Source organism: Glandiceps talaboti, chromosome 4 (assembly GCF_964340395.1).
Source record: "Glandiceps talaboti chromosome 4, keGlaTala1.1, whole genome shotgun sequence".
Lineage (NCBI taxonomy): Eukaryota > Metazoa > Hemichordata > Enteropneusta > Spengelidae > Glandiceps > Glandiceps talaboti.
This window is the reverse complement of record NC_135552.1, coordinates 20,304,171-20,331,875: the sequence shown is the minus strand read 5'-3', so window position 1 is coordinate 20,331,875 and position 27,705 is coordinate 20,304,171. Positions and strand designations below refer to the sequence as shown.

General features: G+C 36.0%; 2 protein-coding genes across 3 annotated transcripts in view; one reads left to right on the top strand and one right to left on the bottom strand.

Annotated features, from left to right (window-relative positions):
• Positions 1 to 343: 343 nt before the first annotated feature.
• On the bottom strand, positions 344 to 13,138 carry LOC144433701 (DNA-binding protein SMUBP-2-like). Its single transcript, XM_078122054.1, has 16 exons — positions 12,886 to 13,138; positions 11,891 to 12,060; positions 11,160 to 11,355; positions 9,631 to 9,737; positions 9,049 to 9,221; positions 8,186 to 8,383; positions 7,587 to 7,811; positions 7,013 to 7,110; positions 6,571 to 6,753; positions 5,493 to 5,611; positions 4,413 to 4,507; positions 4,017 to 4,140; positions 3,663 to 3,839; positions 2,984 to 3,164; positions 1,743 to 1,860; positions 344 to 1,353 (listed from the first exon to the last, which is right to left on the bottom strand). Exons 1-16 carry the CDS (start codon positions 12,963 to 12,965, stop codon positions 604 to 606), a joined length of 2,994 nt encoding a protein of 997 aa, XP_077978180.1. The 5' UTR covers positions 12,966 to 13,138; the 3' UTR covers positions 344 to 603.
• A 5,657-nt stretch (positions 13,139 to 18,795) lies between these two features.
• LOC144434043 (ephrin-B2a-like) overlaps positions 18,796 to 27,705 on the top strand; it is a 37,006-nt gene continuing 28,096 nt past the window's right edge. For both annotated transcript variants that reach the window (XM_078122490.1, XM_078122489.1), the window contains exon 1: positions 18,796 to 19,033. In XM_078122490.1, the coding sequence (XP_077978616.1) occupies positions 18,930 to 19,033 (104 nt within the window). In that variant the 5' untranslated portion in view covers positions 18,796 to 18,929. The remainder of the gene's footprint in view (positions 19,034 to 27,705) is intronic.

The following is a 27,705-nucleotide window of genomic DNA, read 5'->3' as shown; positions in this document are numbered from 1 at the left end:
AGGGGGCAGACATCAGCATGTACACAATCTGATACAACACTAGTTCTGGAGTATGGAACCAAGTTATGGGTATGTGATTGTTGAGAATTGACTTTTACCACAAACATTGCTTGAATTAGATTTGCAGAAAGACCCAGCTTTCTTGCTTAGCAGTGTTTCTGAAGTAAAAAAATGAATGCTTTGTAGCCTGTATATCAGACATAACATTGGTTGTAGTCATCCACACACCAAGTCTAGAATAAGGGCAATGGTCTGGGTTAATATTGGGATGTACTTTAACAAGTTTACACAAATAAAATACTAACCATGATATAAAACAAAACTTTATTGTATCAATTCTTGGAAAGAGGACCAGTTAGTGACTGGTTCAGTCATTAGAACACAGTACACTATCAGAACATAACAATACTGTCACAGGCACAATATCTGATATTGCTAAATACGTTTTTTCCTTTGAGTATACTTTTGAACTTTCTGTGAAAACAACACCCTCATATCATGATTTTCTCTTTACCTGGTTTTAAACATGCATGAACAGAATCTTGGCAATATTGATATTTCTCAATTCAATTCACTCTAGTAATCCCACATCACAACACACAATCACTTTTTCTTTCCCGATTTAGGTCGTCTTTTTTCTGACAACTCATTCATTTTTTTATCCATCTTTCTCTGTAAATTAGCTCTCTTAGCAGGGTCTGATGTCTTGTCTTTGGTAGAACTACTTGTCTGTTTATGCAGTTGTTGTCTGGCTAGATGTTTAGCCCTATTACCACACCCATGTATTTCAGCCATGTGGTGTGTAAAACAATACAGTTTATGACAGCATTGACAAGTCTGTCCTAGAGTCCTTGTAGATTCTTTGCATCCATAGAAATGACATGTATTATCAGTTTTCATCACGTCTTGTAAAAGTTTGTCTAAATCTTCCTCCTCCATGTTCGTTGCAATTGGCTTCTTCTTCTTTCCTCGTTTTTTGTCTGGTGGCTTCGTCTTTGGGATGTTGACCTTGAACTTACTCTCGCAGTTAATTTCATGGAGTAGTCTGTTGTCAGTGGGGACCCACTTTTTACATATACTGCATTCAAACATGTTATCTTTACTAGATGACTCATTACTGACTATAGTTACGTTATCTGACATTGTTTCTTCATTGTTCATATCCTGTATATCTTTTATATCTTTCTCATTCTCTGTAAGTTCCTTAACTTTGTGTTCAGGCATCTCATCTTGTTCCAGTTTATGACTATGATCTGTACCATGGTTCTTGACAATCTTAGTTTTGCTGATGATAATATGTCTGTCTGTTCCCTCACCTTGGCTGTAGTGATGCAGTCCCCTTTTCTCGGCAGCCTTGCAAATGAAAAAATGATGTTTTATAATTGTTATGGGTCCTGAAAATTTGCATCAATATAAATATCATATCAAAGTCATTTCATTATGGAAACAAACGCTTATATTTGCACAATATTTTTCAGTTTTAGTCAATTTTCTCTTTGCAAAAATGGCAGTATCTCATTTTATGACAGATAGTGACCTGTATGAAATGTGAAGCATCTAATCTTAGGAAGATGATAACTATGGCGACAAGTTCGTGGATTGTGGGTGATAAGTTGTCCATGTACACAGGAGGTTAAAATACATGAATGAGTAGGAAGTCTACAACACATGACTTTCTATTAACTGTTGTAGTACTTTTGGGGACAAATAGTGAAAGAAGTAAACACTTTTCAAAAACTCACCTCATGTACAAGGAATCGTTGACGTGAAGTAAGTGTATTAGGAAATGATAATTCTGTGTCCTTTATCTCACAGATAAAGTCCTCAATTTGATGGTTGATACTTTCCTCAAAACATGCACTAGAAATAGAAAAAAAAGAGAAAGTGTAAAATGTCAATTATCTGCTCTCAAGAAATATAGTTTCTTGGCTTTCATATTTTTACATTATACACTACAGTTATCAACTTTGTCCTATAAAATGCTATCATTTGTAAACTTCTCAGGAGATGAAATCCGGGGATTTTGATGTGCAATTTCAAATCTAGTCTGTAAGGTGTAAGTAAGTCTGTAAGTCTGATGGGCGCCCTCACACATCAGTCAACCCCTTTCAGAGCAAACTGTGAGGGTGTTACAACACGATATATCTTACAGTCTATCTCAAATCATGGTTACATGTAGTACAATGTAACAAAAATTTCATTTTGCAACATTTACCCCCCCCCCCCCCATAAATAAATAAAAAAATAACCATATATAGGACTAAATTGAATTAATACATAAAATACAGTAAAAGAATAAACTGTTATCAAATTTAATCATTTTATATTTTGAAAATACAACTGTAAACAATGTTTTCAATGGCAAACACTTTTGTAATATATAGGTTATAGAGTCTAAACTAATGTGGTATTTAGTCATGAAAATACCTAACCCTACAAGTATGCAACTTGAGACCAACTGATAGCTATGTGTAACTTGATTTACATAGTGATCATACCACACAGATGATGTCAGTTAGCTATGATGTCATCCAATGTTTACAAATGACATCATCATATTATATTTATAGCTGGGGATGTCGTCACATGATTGTAGAATGACTAAGAATAATGACTAACAAGAAAGGGAATACAGTGAACAACAATCACTTTAGTAAGGCTGAAAAAAAAATAGTTGTGTGTTTCTGATTACATGGCTTCAGAAAATAGGGTAGGTAGGTCAGGAGTTTATTATATATAATTTTATCTTTTTCATTGGTTTTCTTTTTGAAAAATATTGCTTCAACCCAAAATATCGAAAAGAATACCCCTTCTGTAATAATTTAAAGAAATATGTATAGACATCACTGGGGAAAGAAAACAGATATGCATGAAGGTAAAGAAGACAAAGAATTTCTTATCTTTTTGTTTTAAAATGTTTAGGGTCGGACGCTTAAACTAGGGTCGGTCGGGTTATCGCAAACGTAAAGTGTTTGTTTCTAACCTTTTGATTTCTTCTTCTCTCTGTTTTGACAACTCTTGACTATCTTTTCTACTGCCTGTGGTTTTTGCTTTTGGTTGAGTTTCTTTTGGGCGGACATCTCTTTTAGATTTTGGTTTAGTTTGTTTATTGGTGTTACGTTGGAGGTATTCTGGTTGTAATCTCTGAGCACCAACTGAACCTTCTGTAATAATATCATCATGGAGAACAGAGAAACATTGATAGTTATAATGTGATTAAAAACAGTACATCTCAAGAATCAGAATGTGGTGTTGATATGTACTCTTACACAGAAGTACAGCTTTCAAAAAAACAACTTTAAATTCAAAGTTAAAAGTTCTCCTCTTTGCTTCAGATTTCAAAGACAAAATATAGATTTGTTGAGAAGTTAAAATATCAGCAGTTTTACTCTGACAACCAATCAAATTGACTATACAATAATATGAATATCCAAGGAATATTTTGAGTGACAATAAGACTAGGAACATTTTTTTCTTCAAATTTTATTACCGGTAAGTGAAAATCCAAATGTTTACATCAGTTACATGTAAAGTCAGCATAAGAAAATATTACTTGGCCTGTCTCCTGGTTATACTGAATCTACATACCCCCCGGTAATATCATTCATGATTTCTCATCCCTTCCCCACCCCCTCCCCTTGCTCCTTCCCTTGTCTACTTACTTTCAATATACTGAAATGCAGTCTGTACTTCACCATGTTCATTCATGTAATCTACCAAAGTCTTCAAGAATTCATGATGAGACACAGTCTCGGAGTCACAGATTATAGCGAGATGTCTCCTTGCCCTGGTTACTGCTACATTCATACGCCGATCCTCAGACAGAAATCCAACCTCACCTGTGTAAATAAATTGGGTTTATTGATACATCCCTTCAAATAACCCTTACTAAATCCCACTGTATGTACTTGGTTGTAGAATCAAACCCTGAAACTAACTAATTATGAGGCAGTTTTTATAAATATATACACAACATCATGATGAGCCTACAGTTTAGAAAAAAGTCCATTACTTACCTTTAGAATTTGATCTGACCATAGAAATGATGACAGCTTCTTTCTCTCTGCCTTGGAAACCATCCACAGTTTTAATTTCTAGTTTAGGATACTGTGTTGATAGTCTTAATCTTAACAAGTCAACCTGTGGACAGATATACAGGTAACTGAGAAAGAACCAGTATTATCCTATTGGAAGGATGCCATCCCAGGATTAAACTCTCCACAAGATTTGTCATATTTCATTTCAAATTATTTTCATCCTGTGAATCATGAGTAAAACTTTACATATCAGATTACTTCTGTAGTAACTCAGCACTGATATCATAATCACCCTATCATTTTACTCTGATAAATGTTTGTTCCATAAACCAATATCACATTCTAACTTATATAGTGTATATAGTTTCCTATTACCTGTAGATTGTATGGTGCAATGACAGCAATGTCTGATGCAGCAACTCCAGCTGATATCAACGTTTCAATGTGAACTTGTACTAGATCAGCTTCTCCTGTTATAAAAGATTACAAACAAACAAACAACTAATGAAGTATTTGAAGAACTGTAAAACTATTCAAAAGTATTTCATCAAGTATTTTGGAAAAGTAAATAACAGAGCAAGACAAAATTTTGTTAGGTATGACATATACGCAGAACCTCATGCCTGAAGTAGTTACTGAATGAGTAAGGAATGTAACTGGGGAACAACATATCTCGTGTAAATGTTGTTCACAAGATACAAGAAAACTCTCGTAAGAGAAATGATGCCAACACATAAAAAACCCTTGTCTGGTCACCACTAGTGCAATGGCCATACATGAATGACTACTATTTCAAGCACCAGAACAATTTATTTCCTTGCCCCAAAAAATGTCAACCATACCATTTAGTTTCATCAGCTGTCATGTAACTTATATTAAAACAAAATATATTACTCTGAATCTAGACATAACGATTCACAACATAATATCAGTTGCACTATACAAGCCAAGTTTTGACATTTTGAGCACGTTTTACAGTGAATGTTTGAAAAGGTATTCCTTGCACTAAGAATGAGTGATATAAACAATATTTTTATTGGCATAGAACTCTGACACTGATGCTATAGATATATGCTGTCTCAACAAAGAATGTCTATGTTTGGACTGTAAGATACATCATGTCACTCTGCCCTCGCAGGTGAAAGGGATTGGCCAATGTGTGAGGGTGCCCCATCATGGCATACCTTACAGACTAGTCTATGTGATGAAACTTGACCTGTTTTGTATGGCCTCAGACCCCACCAAACAACGATGGTCTAAGGTATGGCATACTGTTTTACCATTACCACTATTATCAGACAGCAATACAACCATAACTGTTGTCTTATTTACTGTCCTATTTCTGAATAAAAAAGCTTATTGGATCCATGAAGATTTCGAGTTCAGAATTCTTGCTAAGACATTTGCTGACTTGAATATAATAGCAGAATATAGAGTAGACTGTCTGATACTTACCTTCATTGCCTTTTGACATTTCTTCATCTAGTTCTAACTCATACAGATCACAGCCAGCCGTGTCAATAAGTAGTAAAGACATATTAGTCTCCTCCGTGTCTGCTACACCAGGTAAATCTCTGTTGTAATACACATAAATTACAGCGATTGTCAGGTGCAGTAAAGGTGAACAGAATTTCATTTCACTAGCTAACAGACCATAACATGTGGATTCTGCTAACATTGTTTGCTAATTCAATATCCACACGTAGGTAGTATATCGATGTGCCTGATAAAAAGTGCATACTATATGCAGATAGTGTTTTAAAAATGATCCTGATGAAAGCTTACTTATAGAACAGGTTTGTCATATGAAACCGTTCCTTGTAGTCAAGAAGTATCAACAATGTAAGTTACCAGTGGCCATCACAGGGTGTTTACTGTACTGACATGGTCATTGTATCAAATCATGTATCAATGGCTAAAATTAAAGAGTATTAATAATAAAAATGATAATAATTTATTCCCCCAACAATATATAATAACTACAAATTACAAATACATTTACTAGTTAAGATAAATATGTATATCAATAGCTAACGGGAATGGAAATAGTTGTCTTGTAACTAATCTAGTCCAACCCCTATAAATACATTTGACAATTGACAATACATATTATCTAGGCATGTCCAAAATAATATAATAAATCTGGGATCCTAAAAACTTACAAATGCATAAAATACACACAGAAAAACAGACAAAAAACCCCTCAAATCTAAACTATTTGATACAGGTTTGATGTGGCCATTTTTCAAATACTGAATATCATACCCCAGCCTCAAAACTGATTAACATATCTGTCTGATTATCCAAACAAAAATCCATCTCCCCAGGAAAGTTCGGATGAAGTCAACCGTACTTAATTCTGTGTTTCTCAACCAACCGTATATTTCTTAAATCTCACAAATATTAACAAAATTGCCTGACTCTAAAGCAGGGTTAGAAGAAAATCACCTCACTGATTTTTACGATATTGACCAAACAAGCACATATCTAGGCAAAACTTATCTAGTGCTGAAATTTGACTTCTGGTACTTACTTGAGTAGATGGTGTGCAACTGATTGATGTGCATAAAGTCTGTCTTGATAAAGCTGTGATGAGGACCATCTCATAATGTCTTCATGCATTCTATACTGAGTTGTTAACATCCTTACTATCTTGTCACCATGGAGATCAACTACACGTTCCATCAAACTCACACCTAGGCCATCTTTGCAAGCTCTATCAAAGGTAAAATATCATTTGTTTAGAAGGTAGACGATAGTAAATAATACAATAATGTGAGTTTTTATATAGCACTTAGAATACTGTATTCTAATTGTTTTACAAATATTATCCTTGGCAAAGACCTATAATGGCACAATGGACATTTAAACATCTACAACTCCCTGAGGAGCAAATAATCCATTGTAGGTTCAGCATATCCTTCTCATATCATTTCAGTCAAGTGTTTTATTTAACAGTAAGTATTAATACTTACTGATTAGACATGATAGTTGGTGGAAGTTGATGGTGATCCCCTGCCAACACACATCTAGGTGACTGTAATAAAGGAATCCAACAACTTGCCTCTAATGCCTACAACCCAAAACAGTGACAATGACATTAAAGACAATTATTATCTGGCAAGTCACTTACAATCTGTTCCTTTTTAACATCCTAAAGAAGGCTTTCTGTGCATTGCTAAAAACATAGAAATAAAGATATAGTGGCATCTATAGAAGTCATATCTTGCTAACTATAAAACAAACCCATTTACATTTCTCAAAACACAAATCATCATTTTGTAGTTGGACTGAACCTTGCTTCATAACAAAACCATCAAAGACAAATTCAATTGTTAGTAGGGACATGCTGTTAGTGTGAAAAGATATTGTTTGCAGTTACTATGGTAATGGTTGCTCGGGCAGAAATGCAAATAGTCATAACCAATTCATTTTTTTTTACAGTAGTTTGTATTTAACCAGTATTGTTTCCAACTTTATGATTTTTTGTGAAAAAAAATTTCTCATCCAAAAGAAATGAACAGAGAAATATGTGACAAGACAACTTACCTGAGCACATTCATCTATGACAACTAAATTAAAGTGATTTTCTTTCAAATGCTGTAGTGGTCCACTTATTGATGCACTTATGTTTGTTGCCAAGACAACATCGACGGATTGTAAGATTTCTTTTATGGCTTTACTTTCCCGTTGTTTCAGTTCTTTCCTAAGATGTCTGGTATCCTCTCTAAGCTTAAACTTCTCCGATTTGTCTTTGATTTTAGACATTTTATCCTGTAGTTGTAGAAATATATTTGCAAACAAGTATGATTTTTAGATCAGACAACCACAATATATTCACTGAAAATTTGTTAAAATACCAGTAATTAGACATTGTACATGTTATACATTGGTCGATATTATCCACAAATAGTACAGAAACAGGGTTGAAATTGTAATCACCGTTGAGGGCGCTGATTTTTGGGTGTGGACCGAAAAATCAATTTGATTTAACGTGTGTACAGCTACAAAAAATAAGTTTACCCACAGCTGATGTAATACTGTTCAAGTGTACGATATTACAAATAATTGTACCTAAAAAAAACATTTTCAAAGAAAAAAATTCAAGTTGCAGCTAGTGCAGCTTTCAAATTGTAAATCATATTTACCCTAGTTTTATCAATATCTTTCCTGACATCTTCCACAATCCTAGCTGCATCACTCCTAGATAGGATAGCATCAAGTGAATATTGATGGATTCCAGGCAGTATTCTAGCAGGATGACCCAGTCTAACAACTTTGACATGACCTCCTAATCTCTCTACCAAATTATCCACAGCAATGTTTGACGGTGCACATGCCAACACCTAGAAAACAAAAAGTTGTTATATTCATTTGGAAAGAAAATCCTGTACACAAAATGTGTGTTCTCTTTTCGATAAATAGGTAGTCAGACTTCTCAGAAACTGGTCTTTAACCTTCAAGATGCCATACACTATTCATGCAAAATACTCCTTAGGCCAAGTACTTTTTCTACAAAAGTGGTTGATTTCCCTGTACCTGGTTGACACATACTACATATCCCTGTGCCTGGTTGACACATACTACATATCCCTGTACCTGGTTGACATATACTACATATCCCTGTACCTGGTTGACACAAACTACATATCCCTGTGCCTGGTTGACACATACTACATATCCCTGTGCCTGGTTGACACATACTACATATCCCTGTGCCTGGTTGACACATACTACATATCCCTGTGCCTGGTTGACACATACTACATATCCCTGTACCTGGTTGACACATACTACATATCCCTGTACCTGGTTGACACATACTACATATCCCTGTACCTGGTTGACATATACTACATATCCCTGTGCCTGGTTGACATATACTACATATCCCTGTGCCTGGTTGACATATACTACATATCCCTGTGCCTGGTTGACATATACTACATATCCCTGTGCCTGGTTGACATATACTACATATCCCTGTGCCTGGTTGACACATACTACATACCTTCATTTGTTGTTTAACAGCTTGTAATATAATTTCTACAACAGTGGTTGTTTTCCCTGTACCTGGTGGACCATGAATAACTGCTATTTCTCTTTGCTGGAGAGCAAAACTCACCGCCTCCCTCTGGGAATCATCAAGATTGGAGTTGAAATATGTCAACTCAATAGTCTGACCTGTATAAATTTAATAATAGTAATAACAACACTTATGTAAAACTTAAAATGATAATTATAATTTATTCAATAATGATACCCACTACATATAGTATGTAACTCAGAATTCAAATATCAACATTTCATAAAAAATTATCACTCAAAAACTTCAACTCAGCCTCTCCAAGTCAACAAAAAAGCAAAAGTTGCCATTTGTTTACAACATGATACTAACTAATTTGTATTTTATTCCATGTTGCTTGTCAACATATTTTATTTAAATAAAAGCTTCAGTAACACAATTCTTTGCTTCTTTCTGCATGGAAAATCTTATTAAAGTAACAGGTAAACAGGTATGAAAGGTATATGATTCACTCACCTAGTGTTGGGCTTTGATAAAACAGGTATGAATGGTATACGATTCACTCACCTGATGTTGGGCTTTGAAGAGTAGAGATACTAGGAGTCATTCCAAATAACACATCTATTAGATGCTGTGATGGGCTTGAATGACATCTCTCTAGATCATCTAGTGCCCTGAAAATGAAATATGCATTAATTAATAATTAGATTGAGCTTTGTGACTTTAGACCTTTTATCTGTACATGGAGCAATACCGTATTCCTTGTTTCCTTCAGTTATACATAAATGATAAAGTTGTCTCCTCAACTCTTACCCTGTAAACCTGGAACTTTTCACTGTAGTAATAGACAAACTTTTACTTATTTCAATGGAGAAAATAAACAATCACATCATCTGTACGGTGACACAGTGCACTAGGTTATATAATACACACACACAAACACACACACACACACACACACACACACACACACACACACACACACACACACACACACACACACACAGGTTTGCAGTATTTTACACAGACTTCTCTTAAAATAGAAGAACACAGCTTGGGTGGTAAAGAAACATACAGCTGTTATAAAGTGCAAAAGGTTGACAACTTTAACATGAACATTTCAAACGTCATAAACACAATTTTACAGTTTACATCAATATATACATGTATATGTATATGCTAAAATGTCAGTGACACCATTATAACAATAGAAGCTTGACACCTTGATAAAAATGGGACATTGATAGTGACACTGGAGTCAGTGTGATATGGAATAAAGTGACACTTCCAGGTTCCAACTGTAAGGGGTTTGACTTATTTGACTCAAGATTGTATGGTTTGACCACCGATAAGAAAGTGATATGAGCACACAGAGTAGCTGTCTACTAGCTTGTCTACTGTCTAGTGTTGGGTGTAACCACATACAGTCTGTAAGAATCTTAGATACAACATTCATGCCACACTATCAGCTACAGGGCTGAACAACACAGCATATCTTACAGTCTAGACCACATACAGTAGCTGTCTAGTGCTGGATGTCTAAGTCTACTAATTATTGGGAGTCCAAAATAACATCTGTTTCAGAGTCATAAATTCAGCAAGTAGACACTTTGTATTTAACCACAGGCATGGTCTCAGATTTACAATTCATACCAAATATATGTCAATGCCTACAGACAAGCTACACAGTGGTGCTATATGTACCAATTGTGTATGTAACTATGATCGTGTGCTAGCTGTCTGGTTTGGCATGTAAAGAATTCTGTTGTATTCAATATACCACAGTCCCTCTGTGATAATGGGACCATGAATATAAGGTCAATGTGGTAGTGCAGTCTTAAAATGACAGGTTGTATTCGATACAGTAACTGACTGTCTAGTGGTCTGAGATGACAGGTTTGTATTCTATACAGTAACTGACTGTCTAGTGGTCTGAGATGACAGGTTTTATTCAATACAGTAACTCTGTCTAGTGGTCTGAGATGACAGGTTGTATTCTATACAGTAACTGACTGTCTAGTGGTCTGAGATGACAGGTTGTATTCAATACAGTAACTCTGTCTAGTGGTCTGAGATGACAGGTTGACAACACTTACCTTTTTATTCTCTTGTAAGTTATGTCATTTGCTAGTTTGGTAATTTTATAAAGGCTATCATCACTAAGGGATAAATTCTCACTTGATTCATCAAATGCTATAGTAACAGAACTGTCTTTCACATTGAGAACGATTCCTGATGCAATATTATCTGTTGTTGTGTCACCTTGGGAGTACGACAGACCAACAATGTCACCTGTAAACAAATAAACCAGTTATACTGAGAGGGTTTTGTCAATTTTCTTGAAAAGTGTTTGTATCAGCTAGTGCTCACTTATCATTTGTCTCTTTTCTCTTCCTTGTTCTCACTATTGTACATCTTTCAGTCTCTATTCAACTCTGTCTGTCTGTCTGTCTGTCTCTGTCTGTCTCTCTCACCCTCTTCCTTTGTCTGTCTCTGTTTGTCTGTCTGTCTGTCTGTCTGTCTGTCTGTCTGTCTCTCTCTCTCTCTCTCTCTCTCTCTCTCTCTCTCTCTCTCTCTCTCTCTCTCTCTCTCTCTCTCTCTCTCTCTCTCTCTCTCTCTCTCTCTCTCTCTCTCTCTCTCTCTCTCTCTCTCTCTCTCTCTCTCTCTCTCTCTCTCTCTCTCTCTCTCTCTCTCTCTCTCTCTCTCTCTCTCTCTCTCTCTCTCTCTCTCTCTCTCTCTCTCTCTCTCTCTCTCTCTCTCTCTCTCTCTCTCTTTCATATAAAATACTATTTATTCTCCTTCCTAATAAACAATTCATTTATGTTACCTGGTGATATAGAATTTGCTGGTAATTTCTTGTTCATAAAATGTCTTGCCAACTCCAGTACAACCAATGTCCTTCCATACAGTCCAGTCTTTGTACTCTTAATTTGTAATTTCAGTAGACATACACCACGTCTTTGTAATTCCTTGGCTGACAATGTTTCCTGTATTTGCCTGTAATAAATGTATATAGGTCATGACACACAGCTTTGTTATGAAGAGAGTAGAATATGAAATACTGACTGACTAACTGACTGACCGACTGACTGATTGGTTGGTTGGTTGGTTGGTTGGTTGGTTGGTTGGTTGGTTGGTTGGTTGGTTGATTAGGTGGTTGGTTGGTTGGTTGGTTGGTTGGTTGAGAGTAGATTGATGGATTGGTTGGTTGGTTGGTTGAGAGTGGATTGATTGATTGGTTGGCTGATTGATTGATTGATTGATGAGTGGGTGGGTGGGGTGGGTGGGTGAGAGAGTGAGTGAGTGAGTGAGTGAGTGAGTGAGTGAGTGAGTGAGTGAGTGAGTGAGTGAGTGAGTGAGTGAGTGAGTGAGTGAGTGAGTGAGTGAGTGAGTGAGTGAGTGAGTGAGTGAGTGAGTGAGTGAGTGGCTGGCTGGCTGGCTGGTTGGTTGGTTGGTTGGTTGGTTGGTTGATGCATGGCAGGCTGGCTTGTTGGCTGATTGGTTGGTTGGTTAGTTAGTTAGACAGTTGATTAAACCGAGGGCCTAGGGATGGGTGGATGATTTTGATTTTAATACTGAATATGATAGAAATAGCTTACTGTTACACTTACTGAGTTACCGATGCGATTCTTACAAGTTTTTTTTTCTTTACTTTGATCATTTAGTGCTAATGTACAACAGAAGTAAAACTCATGTCAACCACATCAACCGTCTCTCCCTTGAGCCCTGCTGCCCCCCCCCCCCACCACCACCACGATATCACTTCCTTCCACCCAATCTCAGCAAACCAGCTCAGTCACAAACGTTGCATTGTCATCATACCTGTTTTCTTCTATTTCTTCACTCCGTTCTAACTCAATCAGTTTACGAGTCTTGGCAATAAATTCTTGGTGAGCTTCCATTTTGTGTACAACTTTTCAACTTTTGCAATGTCGTCAGGGATATCGAAGTCTACTTCCGCTATACCCTGTCGGTGAAAGGTGAAAGGAACCCTGCTGACTCGATGGTGTTTATCACATATTCATCGGAAGTGTGATTCCATGTAAAACTGGAAATCTGTACCAGCCATCACAAAAAGTGACTCAGCTCAACTCAGCTGGTCGTCGATCGTCTGCTTCCGTTTTGCTTCCTGGAAAGTGCGCCCTCATTGTCAAAAACTTTTACTTGTCCTGAATCAATCTTCAGACTCGACTCGATCCGCAGTTAGTACACGACTACTAGTACTTTGCATTACACTTTTACAGTAACAATCAATAACATTTATATCATTATCTAATGCTTAAACGCCGACTTACTTTTTTCTTTGTTAATATCTTTTTCATGGCAATAGAAGTTTGAAGATGTAATACGTCTAAGAATACATTAGTCATAGTCATAACATTATCCATATTAAACTGACACAAACTTCCTGTTAATCGTAAAAAAATCCTGAACGCATTAGTATCGTCCAGTCATATTATACTGGAATATCGGATACCATAAGAGAGTCTTGATACGTGGCTAAGTGATCCTAAATTGAACCATTAGTCAACACCAGGGGTTAAATTATAGTCATTTTTTTTATTGCAGTTCATTGCCATCTGAAATGATATAGGCCTACAACTTGATCATCGAAAGATACCACCCCTCGTGGAAGTGTACTTTTCCAGAATATCTTGATAGTGACGTGATAAATTCTAGTAAAAATATGTAAATATAGAAAATAAATGACATGTTTCTATATCAGTATATAGACTATAATAGATACGGTAACTAGAGGTCATACTGTAATTAATATCTCACTGCATATGACAAGTCGTGTGTCTTTAGTGAGATATATAGTAACATGATAGATACTCGTCAGTTACTTATCACTTCGCTATCTAGATCTATGAGTCTTGACTTCGTCCATGACACCATGCCATAAACCCAGGGTCAATGATCTAAAGTGACCTATGACACATTTTTACAGTAATATCTGAAAGTAATCTAATTAAAATTTGATGTAGAGATTGACTACTAGGTCTTTAAAGATCTTTTACATTTGTATTTGACTCCTTTTTTTGCTTGTATCATTATTTGTACACTAGTAACTTTTTTTGCGTTGAGAACAGCGATTAAGGGGATAAACTACAAACAATAAGTGTATGAAAAAAAGGCACATAATTCATAAGATAGAATGAAGATCGAACCTCTAACCTAGATATCTGATTTTAATCAGATTGATCTGAAACGTGCAAACCTACAACATATATGTCTAGATATAATTAAAGGATATCATAGTCAAAGATTTGTATTTTGTCTGTCTGTCTGTCTGTCTGTCTGTCTGTCTGTCTGTCTGTCTGTCTGTCTGTCTGTCTGTCTGTCTGTCTGTCTGTCTGCCTGCCTGCCTGCCTGCCTGCCTGCCTGCCTGCCTGTCTGTCTGTCTGTCTGTCTGTCTGTCTGTCTGTCTGTCTGTCTGTCTGTCTGTCTGTCTGTCTGTCTGTCTGTCTGTCTGTCTGTTTGTTTGTTTGTTTGTTTGTTTGTTTTTTGACAAATATCATCTACTGATCCATTTTGAGTTAATGTTAATGCAACATTTTAAAAAGGTTTACCTTGGATAACAATTACTGTTTTGCAGTATTTTCGTTTGTAAAGTGTACGTTTTGAAAGAGATAACCAAACCATAAGGATTATGATGTAAACTTTATCACACTTGCTAAGAAAATAAAAACCCAAAATAGATCAGAAAGTGTTCGTGGTTTTGTATAGCAACCAAAGCTATAATTATATCATATCACTCATTAAACTAAATTTCATTCAATTCAATAATATTCTCACGCGCTATATAGACTAGAGCTAGTATTTTTTTCACTCGTTCTACGTTTGTTGTATCGCTACAGAAAAGACGCCTGGCGGGCTACAACGTTAACGATGCTGAATAAGTGTATTCATCTCCATAGGCACATTTCGGTCTGGTGTAATTTAAAAAACTATACAAGTATCAATGAACATTATAGACAAAACAGCAATGAGAAATCATAGCACAAAAACTAACACCACACAGTGCTATTATGGAATAAGAACATTCTTCCACCGTTTTGACTTGCAAACTGTATATAAACTGGACGTTTTTTTTTCTGCAGGAAGCATAAGAAACCAGAATTCGAAATTAAGAGTGAAAAACAATATTAAAGCTTATGCTTTCAATAAAGGATTTATAGAAAGCAAAGACCATAAAAAGTGTCTGAGACGAAAGTACAGCAATGACTCTTCAGAATGATTTTCCAAAGTACACCGTGATATATTTACATCTCATTTGGTGTGACGTCATCAACGTATCATTCAATCATACACTAACTACTACTAGCAGAATTCATGTTTTACCTCAGACCACTAACGAAGTAGTCGGAGGTTTTACCAAGCAAGGAAATACAGTACATATCTCCCACATATGTGATACTTCCACAGATTAAGTAAATTGAAGCATACAATAAAGACCTTGTTTTTAAAAAGATGCCGCAGTCTGTCTCGTTTTTAGAGACTGTGACATACAACCCGGCCTCAGTGGCATATGCAACTTTAGGAAATGCCTACCAAAGGAGAAACAGCCTAAGTGATCGAACGAAGCTGTGTTTTTTAACACTGACTTGGTGATATAAACCTCTGTATAAATAGGTAGTAAAATGTTTACTGTGTCCTAATCTGGAATCAGTTCTGTCCTTCCACATACTACGTTGTCATGGTAATATGAAGGAATGGTGTCCCTAAATATGTGTTCTCCACAGACGACAACCTTAGACAGTGCATGTAGATGTATTAAGTGCTACAGTAAGTCACAAAGTTATGTTCTCAAATTCTGTAAATACAGTGTTTTGAGAAACCTTACCGAAATAAAACAACAACAACAACAACAACAACAACAACAACAACAACACAGTAATAATAAATAAAGAAGATAAGCATGGACAAAGTTCAAAATAATAAATCTCTAACTTGTAAAACTAAATTCCTTGTGACAGCTTGGAGTGGTCGCCATTTTTTCCACGGTTGTCCTCTCTTTGATGTGAGATTGTGTAACACGTGTGCCTCGTTTCACTTTCCTGCCTAGGAATTTAATTTCAAGGGTGGTAAAACATGAAAAGTGTTATTTGCAGAATCTAAACTGACAGGATTGAAGGGTGAATTCTCCCCATACCGCTAATGATGAAAGGCCCATCAAGAACAGCTTCTATTTCATGTATGTTATGTTGTACGAGTTGGGAAAGTTATACCGCAACTGGGACCTTCCCTAGGAAAACTAGTCAACCGTATGAGTTGAAATTAACTGAAGTTATGACCCTTCGCGTGACTACGAAAGTTGAGTAAAAATACATCAACATGTTTACTAATATAGGTCATTTTTACAGTGAAAACAGCTCCATCGTCTTTTTGGAATACCATGTCTCATTCTCATTGTAATGATTTGTCTTTTTGTTGTGGGATGTTTGTAACTTTTACTCTATATAAATAATAAGACGCATAACTAACTAACTAACTAACTAACTAACTAACTAACTAACTAACTAACTAACTAACTAACTAACTAACTAACTAACTAACTGTATATATATATATATATATATATATATATATATATATATATATATATATATATAGTGTTCTCTCGTGAAACTCCGAGTTACAACTAAGAAAGAGTTCCAGTACTACCAAAACTATATATATATATATATATATATATATATATATATATATATATATATATATATATATATATATATATATATATATATATATATAGTTTTGGTAGTACTGGAACTCTTTCTTGGTTGTAACTTGGTTATTACGCTCTGCCACTGCGGTATAGAGCACTGTCTTAGCAGATTGATACTCACCGAGTTATATATATATATATAAACCTCTGTATAACATACATACATACATACATACATACATACATACATACATACATACATACATACATACATACATACATACATACATACATACATACATACATACATACATACATACATACATACATACACACACACACACACACACACACATACATACATACATACATACATACATACATACATACATACATACATACATACATACATACATACATACATACATACATACATACACCACACACTAGTACACATCTTGCAATCACAGCTTCTCTGTGTTATCTTATCCGTTGAGCCATAAGGATTATATAGGTTTATTCTTTTGTCACCTGGACGAACTTTTTCTGCAAGGCAAGTGTTCTCTCGCCTCTGAACCTTCTTCGAACTCAATATTGTCAGAATAGATCTAGTCAATCACTATTTCACAATGGATCATATAGACATTCCTAATGTGCTAAGTAACTTGTTTGAAATGATGCGCCGAGAGACACCCTTACAGTTTCATATAAAAGGAGTACAAAAGCAACCATGAGTCATTTACGCCGGTTTTGTTCTTGAATACCAAAACAATAGGGGTTTACAGAATGCCTTCTACCTTCATAAACAGAGACAAAAGATGAAACTGTACAAAGATTGCCAAGTGTCTTTGATTTCCACTAACAAGTCATTGCTATAAAGTTACTTTACTTTTCGCTTCCACGACATCGACAAAATTTGAATTTTTATGATCAGGATGGTGGTGATTTGTGGTGCGGGATGACCCCTAATTGCCGCAATATCCTTATTATTGAAGGGAAGTAGCACGTGCGAGGCATCACCCTCCTCTTCCGCACCACGCTTAATGACGAAAACGTCTGGTCTCATTCCAGAGCATCTCGGAAACCAATCTGATTAAAATCTGATGTAAGATAGGCTGGTTTTCCTGTATTTACCTTTATTCCATCGTTAATGCGTCTTTTACGTTAGTTTTTTTTTCCTGGGCGAACGCCTTTCCAACGCACAAAATGTATTCATAAAACTGTTAATCTCTGTAAAAACATTTGTTAATAGGCTTATGAGAATATCAAACGTCCAGAGACGGCTCCAGCAAGACTCTCCAGCAAGACGTCTCTAACGTAATGTCATTGTCAAATATTCATATTTTAATATTACTGTACTATACAAGATCCGATAAGAGTTGGGTTGTTGTTTTTTAGACCCCTGCTTCGAAAGTGCACATGCTTTTCAGATCTCGTTGATATAATCATCCAGTTCACCGAGTTTTATCTACAAGATCAATGGAAAGGATATATGGATACGATCACAGAATTTTTGAGTAGGCGCTTTGCTCTATTGTGGTTCTCACACAGCAATTATTTTTATCACCATGATTCCAATTTTGTTTTGGTTTTCAACTTAATACTAAGTCGGATCAGGGAGGTAGAAGGAATTTTATCTCCACGGTTTTATGTTTTACAGGAAGATAGGTTTTAATCTAAGAAAACAACAAAAAGAGCCTTTTCGCCGTGGGATGTGAAAAGTTCACGCCCTGGACGTTGTTAGGGGTGACGCAGAGACTCCATCACCTCACATGATTCTGTGGATGATAATGAAAGTGACGGTTGTTCTGACCTCACGTATTCCAAGGACGTTGTTCAAAGTATTCGGAATACTACGACACCTGTCCCCAGCAGTGCTGGCAGAAAAAGGTTTTCTTTCGTCAGTTTCCCACTTCCCTGCTGAGGTGACAATTGGTCAATACGACATGTGTGAGAATAGCGTGACGACATAGGGGAACCATGCTGCTGTGATAAAAGTACCCAACATCCCCTGCGAATGAAGTGGGCGTAACCATTCTGTTAATTGACTGGAAGAAATGATACATTGACGAGAGAGGGCATTCTCCGTTGAACGCTCACTCACGATACAAGTGTGTCTCCCCAGTGAATCTCACCAACAATATTTTGTCTGTTGTGCTGGACCAAGTTTTCACCAATTGCTGTCAGAAATTACATGCAAGTTGCTTGGATTATGATTGTGGCGTTGCTAGCGATTTTGCTCGCTATACGCGGGCATGTCGCGAGCTCATTGCAGACGATTCTGTGGGACTCAACGAAGTGAGTATACCTTGTAGTGTTGGCGCTCGTATATCACGTAGACTGCCTCCGTACCGTACAGACACCAAGACTATTGTGTTTGCTCAGACCATTCTATGAGTTTCGATTTTTAGATAGTTTTCACAGGGGGGTAAGGACACGGCGGGCGAATTAATTAATTATTACTTGTAATTAAAAACAACAAACGAAAGTCTGGGACAGCTATACGATTTAGGAGGTGGGATAAAGTGCGTAACGATTCAAATTAGGAAAATATGTTACCTGTCAATTCGTTCCCAAGTGAACGGTAGAAGTAATGTGATACTATGGTCAACATTTTGTAACCTTTTACTAAACTGTTGCTCCAAAAAAAATGTGTTTTGTTATGAAATTGGGTGATTATTTTGATACAAGAGATTGATGTATAAAGTTCGAAAGAAAATCCCGGTATCAAAACATGGTTATTATCACCTAACTGTAAACGTGCGAATGTAAAGCTTTCGTAACATTCACACCTTTTTTTGGGTGCAGGTTTGTTTCATACAGTGCTTCCGATCATAACACGAGTTGTGGGTTATGTGTTTCGGCATCAGTGGATGATTCTGACGATCATTGGTTTTTGATGACAAAATTTTCCCAGATCCCGATATATTTAAGTGCGCGATTTTAGCGGATTAACTCGTTGAGCTGTGCGTAGTGTCAGTTGATCGCAGTGTTGAAAGCGCTTGCGATTTGAAATTTGACCACCCCTCTGTTCAACTTAGCTATATTGCTGTCGTGTTGGCGCGAACGTTTAATGCAATCGGTTTAAAAGGCAAAAAGTAAGCTAAAACGTTAATAGAAAGATTTATTTTTAGAATTGAGTAACTACTTTGTAGCATATATTGAACCGGGGCCATTTCAATTTGTAGCTGCTTTTGAGACGAGAAAACACACGGCGACAGACTAGAAAGTTCGCCTTTGTTGGGTTTCGCATGTAGGTTTACGTTTACCACTGTGGTGTGATGATTACATATAGACGGCGTAGAAAAAAAAGAACCGTGCAAATCTCATTATAAAAGTAAACTGAAACACTGCGAGCTATATGAAAACAAAGGGAAAGTAAATTGTAAATCCAAACACAGAATACTTTGAGAGAGAACTGTTATACTTGTAAAAACGGTGAAAGTTTATCTTCAAATCATTTCGTTTCACATTGCCGAGTTGAATTTTCATCTTCATACGCATTTTGAACAGATCGAATAGCAGCGAGATAGAATGTGCGAGTATTCGAAATATCTGTCTTCAGTATAGAATTGTTGATTTGTAGAGACTTGTAGCGTGTTGATTTTCAGTTCAAGGTAGGAGTCCGGCTGTTTTGTGGTTTTGTGTTCCTGATCTGCTCGAATGTCGTCTCAAGGTGAATACTCAGAAATTAATACAAGTCAATCGCTGCATGTATTTCCTTCAAAGATTATCATTGACTTCAACTACGTGAACTCTTAGCATTCTTCTCAAACAGAAAAATGGCTAAATTATTGAAATAGTGCACGTAGAATAGTGCAAGGAGAAAACAAACGTAAATGTTATCCATACTCACAAGAAAAAAATAGAAAATATTGTGTTGCTGTGAAAACTGAAAACAAAGAATATCGTCAGGGTTTCCCAGTGATGCAAGCAAAACAATCTGATGCTTTGGTTGAAAACTGCACACACACAAATCGATATGCAGTTGACAAAGGCTTGTTGAGTAAAGTGATGTGGATGGATAGACCACAGAAGTAAAAACATTGAAATAGCTTTACAAATGGAGTAAAACCATTAAAAAAAATATATATAAAAAGAACCCTTGCCAGACAAAAGCATTTTGTTTGCTCAGTTTCTCAAACTTTGGAGTTCAAATCTGATATTAGCTTGCAATCTTCTTAGCTGTACAAATCTTTAATATTAGTATTAAATCATGCTTGTTTGCATATTTCATAGAAAACTTTCAGGGGTTCAAAACTAAAACCTCAGACTGTCGTCTTTGGGATTAAAACTAATGAAGGTTCAAAGTGAAGATTGCATTGCAAGATCAAACATGATGATTGAGCCTTTGTTACATGTAGTACTTTGTATGCAAGTAATGCAGTGTCATAGTACTATTGTACTGACTTCTAATAATGTCACATATATTGATATACTAGCTGCCAAACTTGGTCATTTAATGTCAATGACACCAAATTAGAGAAAGCAATCGATGCAGAAGATCCAAGAACCCCAAAGTTGATCAAGCAGTGCTGATGACACCGGTACATCAGCAAAAGCCAATTGGTGCAGGAGATGACTTCCTTTTTTGACCCAGCATCTGTTTTACGCTGAAAATCCAAGTAAAGTAGTACCAGCTTCCATGATAATTTCCCGTTATAGGAAGACATTACTAGGTCAGACATCAATATTCTATTTCCATTTCCTTCTTCCATGATTCCCTACTTAGGGATACATTAGGGAATAGAGAGTTGTGAGTCAGGATATGTTAGGGGTAGTTCCTAGGTCTTGTTTGAGTTTGATGAGTCACCGTATCAGGTATCGGTCTGGAAGTTCTGGATATCATTGGAGGACATCGAACTTCCCTATACAGGAAAAATATAATTAGGAAGTCAATATTGACATCCCGGAGATGACCGAAAACTGAGTTATGTACACTTAAACTTTACATGTAAAATTCAAATCTGTCAATATGTATATAGTTTTCTTATTCATACTACCGGTGGCTAATACTGTCAGGATCTTCAGAGAACATTTTCTCAATAGCAAAGATGTTTTCTGGCTGGTTTAAATATTTGTAGTTGTTGTTGCTTATTCATGTATATTGAAATGATAAAAAGAATTACAAAAAAATATATAATTAAAATGATATAGGGTAGTGATCATTGATGTTTTAATGTGAGTATTTCTGTCAACTTGATGTTAGGTAATTCTAACTGCCTTTTGATGATAGACTTTCCAGCGTCTTAATGTGTTTTGAATCTGTTTCTCGTTGCTAGTACAGCAACAACTCTAAGGCCTTGTAACGGGAGACGATGATGTTCTTCTAATATCTCATTTATAACGCCAGTGATATTTTTTTGTGGTAGAATTCAAGCATGCATGTTCTGCCCCACATCCTCTACAGATATGCCAGACTTTATAAACAACAAACCCTGGATGGCAATATTTCAGCCAAGCATTCCAAAAAGGGAGATCGCTTTACTTTTGTTTTGTCGGAACTCCCACCTTGTTGCAATGCCGTGTTTTGTTTAGTTGGTACAAAACACCATACTATGAATTACTACATGCCTAAATGTTCAATATGGCCATGGAACAGTGGTCTTCAACAGAAACTTGTAGACAAGCAGTCTTGTAATTCAGTAAGCACGCATTTCATGGACTTGCTTCACTTCTTTTTACTTACATTACTTGCACAAAGATAAACAAGTCAGTATTTTTTTTAGGCAGGAACCTCTGTAAACAGCAATTTTACATGCAATTACAAAACAAACAGGGATTTGAGGTATCCATTCTTGTATGCATTATCAAGGCTAGTATAGGGCATTGTATGTGTGCAATGGCATACACCCCTGCCATGATGATTGTGTAAATTTGTCATTATAAAAATATGGAAATCATCAAACTAACGGAAAAATATATATACATTTATGTAGTATCTGCCATGAATTCATTCTGTTATTAGTAAAAAGATAGCTTGGAGGTTTTGAACAAGACTTGATGGGGAAAATAAATCAACGAAGCAGGGGTTATTGGGCAAGTCTCACTGGGAAAGAAACAAGCACTAAAGCTGAAATGACTTTCTCGTGCACAGCGACAGCTCAACCACTGCGTGGTGTTTTATCAAAATAAAATTGAGTACCCCTTCTATCAGTCTGCAAGTAGGTCATCTATATGAGATCAATCTCAAGAAAAATTGTTGTAGCTGTCCAACAGTTAATAAGCTATACCCCAAATTGTAATTGGTTTTAGGAGTAAAAGGAAATTACTCTTGCAGGGAATTGTTCTCCTGTATAGTAGTGTTCTCTGCAAAGTGTTGTTTCCTTGTTAAAACCAGAATCGATTGAAAATACATTTGTTTTAGTGCCTGTAGATATTTGATGTAGTCAATGAAAAGAAAGTAAATTGAATTGCAATAGGTTTTTGTAGCGTTACAAATTCTATTACCTGGGCTAGCACCTGCAGTGGTCATTTCACTAAAAAAACCAAAAAAACCTTTTGATGGCCCCCTACTAGTCTTAATAATAACTGAATATTCCTTTGATGATTTTACTAAATGAAATAAGTCAATTGATTCAGTAGTAATCTGTTAGTCAATGTAATGTTGGATAAAATATAGTCAAATATACTTATGGATTGGTGGCTAATACTTTATATATGGACCCTGGTCATTGCCTGCATCAGTCATCCGTTACAATATTTCTATATTACTGATATTTATAAATATGGTGAAATGAGTCAGACATCATTTATGGATAAAATTACAGTGTAAAAAATTTATAATAGTAGTAATGATGGTAATGTCCTAAGTGTCAAGCACTGCTAACTTGTTGGTGGAATGTCACAGCATGAAACTTTAAATGAAATAAATATGATGACGTTGTGGACGTCATTTCCCAACGGTCATAATTTCTGGTAAACGGTAGAACAGTTCGTGATCCGAGCCGTCAACAGGATATGAAGGTACAAGATATTGTACAATATAAAGTCAGAAGTCAAGTGAAAAGATCGGCAGTGGAGCATGTCAACAAGTGACTTTTAGAGGTGCCTCCTTTGTACATTATCAGAACCCTACACCATGTAGAACGGTCCGTCCTCCGTACTTACATACTTTCCTTTGTTACGGCTGAAGCCATTCTATACTAGAGTGTTGTACGCAATTCACCACCATAAATTTCTCGTGAGCAGTCATTTACGAAACACTTGAGTCGTACACAATAAAACAATGGTATGTAATAAGTTAGTACACCCCAAATACCATGGTAGAGAGGAAATGTCAGATTTTGAAAATAAAAGTTAAAAACCACATTGAAATAGTCTTTCAAAAATGTTGTGCACTTTTTCTTTCAGTGGTATTCGTGGGTCTCCTTTTACCACTCAAGCTCTTAGCGATTGCAAATGGGACTGTGAAATTTAAAACAAGCCAAAGTAGAGAAATGGGGTCAGTTTTCATTTATTGGTGGTGTTGTTGTCTTGGGGAATTTTTTTCTGAAGTACTTGCGTCTACAATCGACGTTACTCAACTATCATGAACAAGTCTGATGAAGTGGTCTGTTGTAATAAAGAGTCAGACATCAAATGGATAATAGGTGCCATTAGGAAGTAGACTTCCATTTTCTCAACGATAATGAAGTACATATATACTGCAATGGCGCATGTCTGTGTATGTTCATTCAGCGCCACTCAGCTGTCTCATAAAAGTCTATGCCATGGTTTTGTTGTTTTGCGTTTGTAAACTGACTTTCTCTCTAATGCATATCAGTGAGTGGTGTTAGCTATTGTGCTGTGGCAATACAGGATCTAGCTGTATTTGATTCATGGAAGAGTAAACACACTTTTAAGTTGTACTGTATATAGACTTTGCAATGAAGTGTTATGAAAAAACACAGCAAAACTCAAGAACATTTGAAAATATCTAAAACGTCAATGAATGTACAAGTGTGATAGATTAAGTAGGTAAAAATCTACTTGCATTCCATAGGCTTCCTACTTGGGTTGCCCTCCAAAATTACTGCAAAAACCACACAAATTCAAACAATCCCCCCCCCCCCCCCCCCCCTTTTTCTAAAACCATAGCAAAAATTACAATATCAGTATTGCATTTACTGGTGTCAATGTATCTACTATATTTTGGAAACATCCCAACAAAAACAACATAAAGATGAAATGCCATTGCTAACAGATATGTACATCATAGAGGTATGCTGTCAATTAGTAGGAGAAAGGATAGAATCATGAATTCATTGGTAGTTCAGGTTTTGAATTTCAAATCAAAATCTCAACCCTTAAATTACACCTAGTCTCTTCGAATACACTACATATTCATCGCCATATCCCCTGACAAATAAAATAGTAATCAATTCTTGTAAGATTTTTGTGACAACTTTTGTGTCCTTCAGATCACTTGATAGCCCATATAAATAAAACATAAATCAACTATTAGTCAGAAAATAAACAGAAAATTAGTTTACTGCTCAAATAAAAATAACTTTACAACTAGTAATATAAAGTGGTAGTTAAACTTCATTGCTGCTGGAACATGATGGATGTCACTTCTCCTTGTGAAGTACAGATTTATGGCTGACGAAAACAAGGCATACTTGTACCTATTTCATCATACTCCCAACCACCAGTAGCCAGTTGTACAGGCATTCACACAGACTCAAAAGACACTTAGAAGGAGGTTGTAGACTTTGTAATCATCCTAATCTATTGCTGTGTTGACTCATAAAATACAGATTTAATAGATGCATGTAATTCAGGTTTGGGTCAGTACTCCCTACAGCCATTATAGATGTATGCAGACTCTGTAGAGATTCAGACTCAATAGATCCGTCCTAATCTATCAGTATTTGTACTCCTACACAATGTAAAATCCAGATATATGGATAGACAGGAACAAGACAAAAGTATTGAATTCCTGTGTCTCCACTCTCACAACTGCAGTCAGTTTATAGATGTTTGCATACTCAATAAAATCTAGCTCTGTTTGCTCAGTTTATCAAAATGCATTAACATGCAGTTCTTGTGCTTTACTAAAGTAAAAGTTTTCCACTCAGGCTAAAATAAAACGTTAAAACTTTAAAAAAAAAAAAAAGAAGTGTAATAGACAGTGTTCACTGTTCCAGTGATGTGTACTTTATTCGAATTATTGTTCATTCAACGTGAATAAATGAATGCCAGCCATCTTGTCTTGATGTTATTAGTACCAGTAATGGCATTGGGTAGAAAGGTCAATGCTGACAAGAAACACAACATGATGTATTGATTTGATGTGTTCAAAGTTTACAATATAGCCGCATCTGGAAGTGCATATTAGAATAAACAAAAGTTTGTCATTAAAATGGTGTTGGTAAAGCTTATAATATCAGAAGTCTCTATTCTTAGTTTGACAAATCATAAATAATATGATGTGTTTCCTACTGTATTTCAAAGTGAAATCCAAAATTTGATCATTTCTATATTCTTCCCAGCAAATCTGACATGGTAGTGTTTAGCTCAACCAATGACATCATTGCAAAGTATCCAAAGAACCAATGAAATAGTCTTACAGGAAATGTGCCATATGCTTATTGATCCACCAATGAGGTGGTTCCTTCCTTGTTGATACATCACTCACAATGCAAAGTGTGGTCTCTACAGTAACTATGTATTCTTCTCAGACCTAGGGATGGAAAGTGAAAAATTTTTTTTTTATTTAATATTTACAACCGTGATAAAACAATTTCCGTCTGGTAATTAAATTGGAGTGGATTGGCTGCACACATTGTGTGATTCCTAAGGCAGTGTAGACTTGAAGGAAACAAACAATATACAAAAGTCTAAATTGAATATCTTACAATTGACTTGACTTGTAATGCAACCACTGGTTGCTTTATGATAGAAGAACTCAGGCCAAGTGGAAGGCACTGTTGTAATGGTTCTGATCCACTGGGGAATACATTTTATTTCAGCTACAATAAATCTTCGTACAAGGGGAGTCTTACCTTATGTCAAAGGTTGACCATGTATTAGCTGTAAGAAATGTTTGTGGTTTAGCATAAACCACATTTTTTCTTCAGGTTCAGCTTTGTAAAGTTCTAAATATTGGAATCCCTTGTCCAAACGGAGTCAAAGGTATTTCCTGTATGGACAGTAACTCAAGTATGGGATTTTAATTTGGTAGGAGAAGGTCAGTAATTATAGAACCCAGCACAGTAACTGTACAGAAAGCAGTTATTCACAATGTATTCACAATGGCTTCGGTGTGTCCTTTTCAATTACTCCAATCATTTTCTCCTCCGTTGTGTAGTTTTAGCTCATTACTTCATTCTCTAACTTCCTTTCATCTTTTGTCCAGATCACATAAAAACCATACATTTGTGAGCAAAGCTTTGTAGAGTAGTAAGAATAAGACTGTTTATATTTATACAGAGAATGAAAGAGTTTGAAAGTATTCATAGCTTCAAACCCAGGTAGTTTAGCAATACTATCCAACAATAGAATGAATGGTTTGTTTTTTGGGTTGCAGACCTCCAAAATCACATCTGTACGAACGGTGTGTGCACAGTGAGTCAATTTGCAGTTATACGCTCCTGAAGTGCAAACACTTTTCCACCGACATTGTGAATAAAGAGAATCTTAACCGGACTAAGGTTCGACAACTCTCCTTCAAATTCTCATAGATTGCAGGTGAATGTTTGCACTAGAACATTCAATACCTCTTTACATGGCCGACAGTAGGTTGGGAGGCACGCACCAACACTGGGTCACACTGTAAAGGGCAGTATATATAGATAGATATATATATGAAGGCACTTAATGCAAATTGCCAACAAGGCTTCCTCATGAATTTTGGATTTCCTATTTGGACTATCAATTCCTAGTTGGGGATTTGCTTCAATTCAGTGAACATCACTAAATTATATGACGTACTGAGTGATAAATGTTCAGTTTGTCATGGTGAATTTGTGATACACTGTCACAGT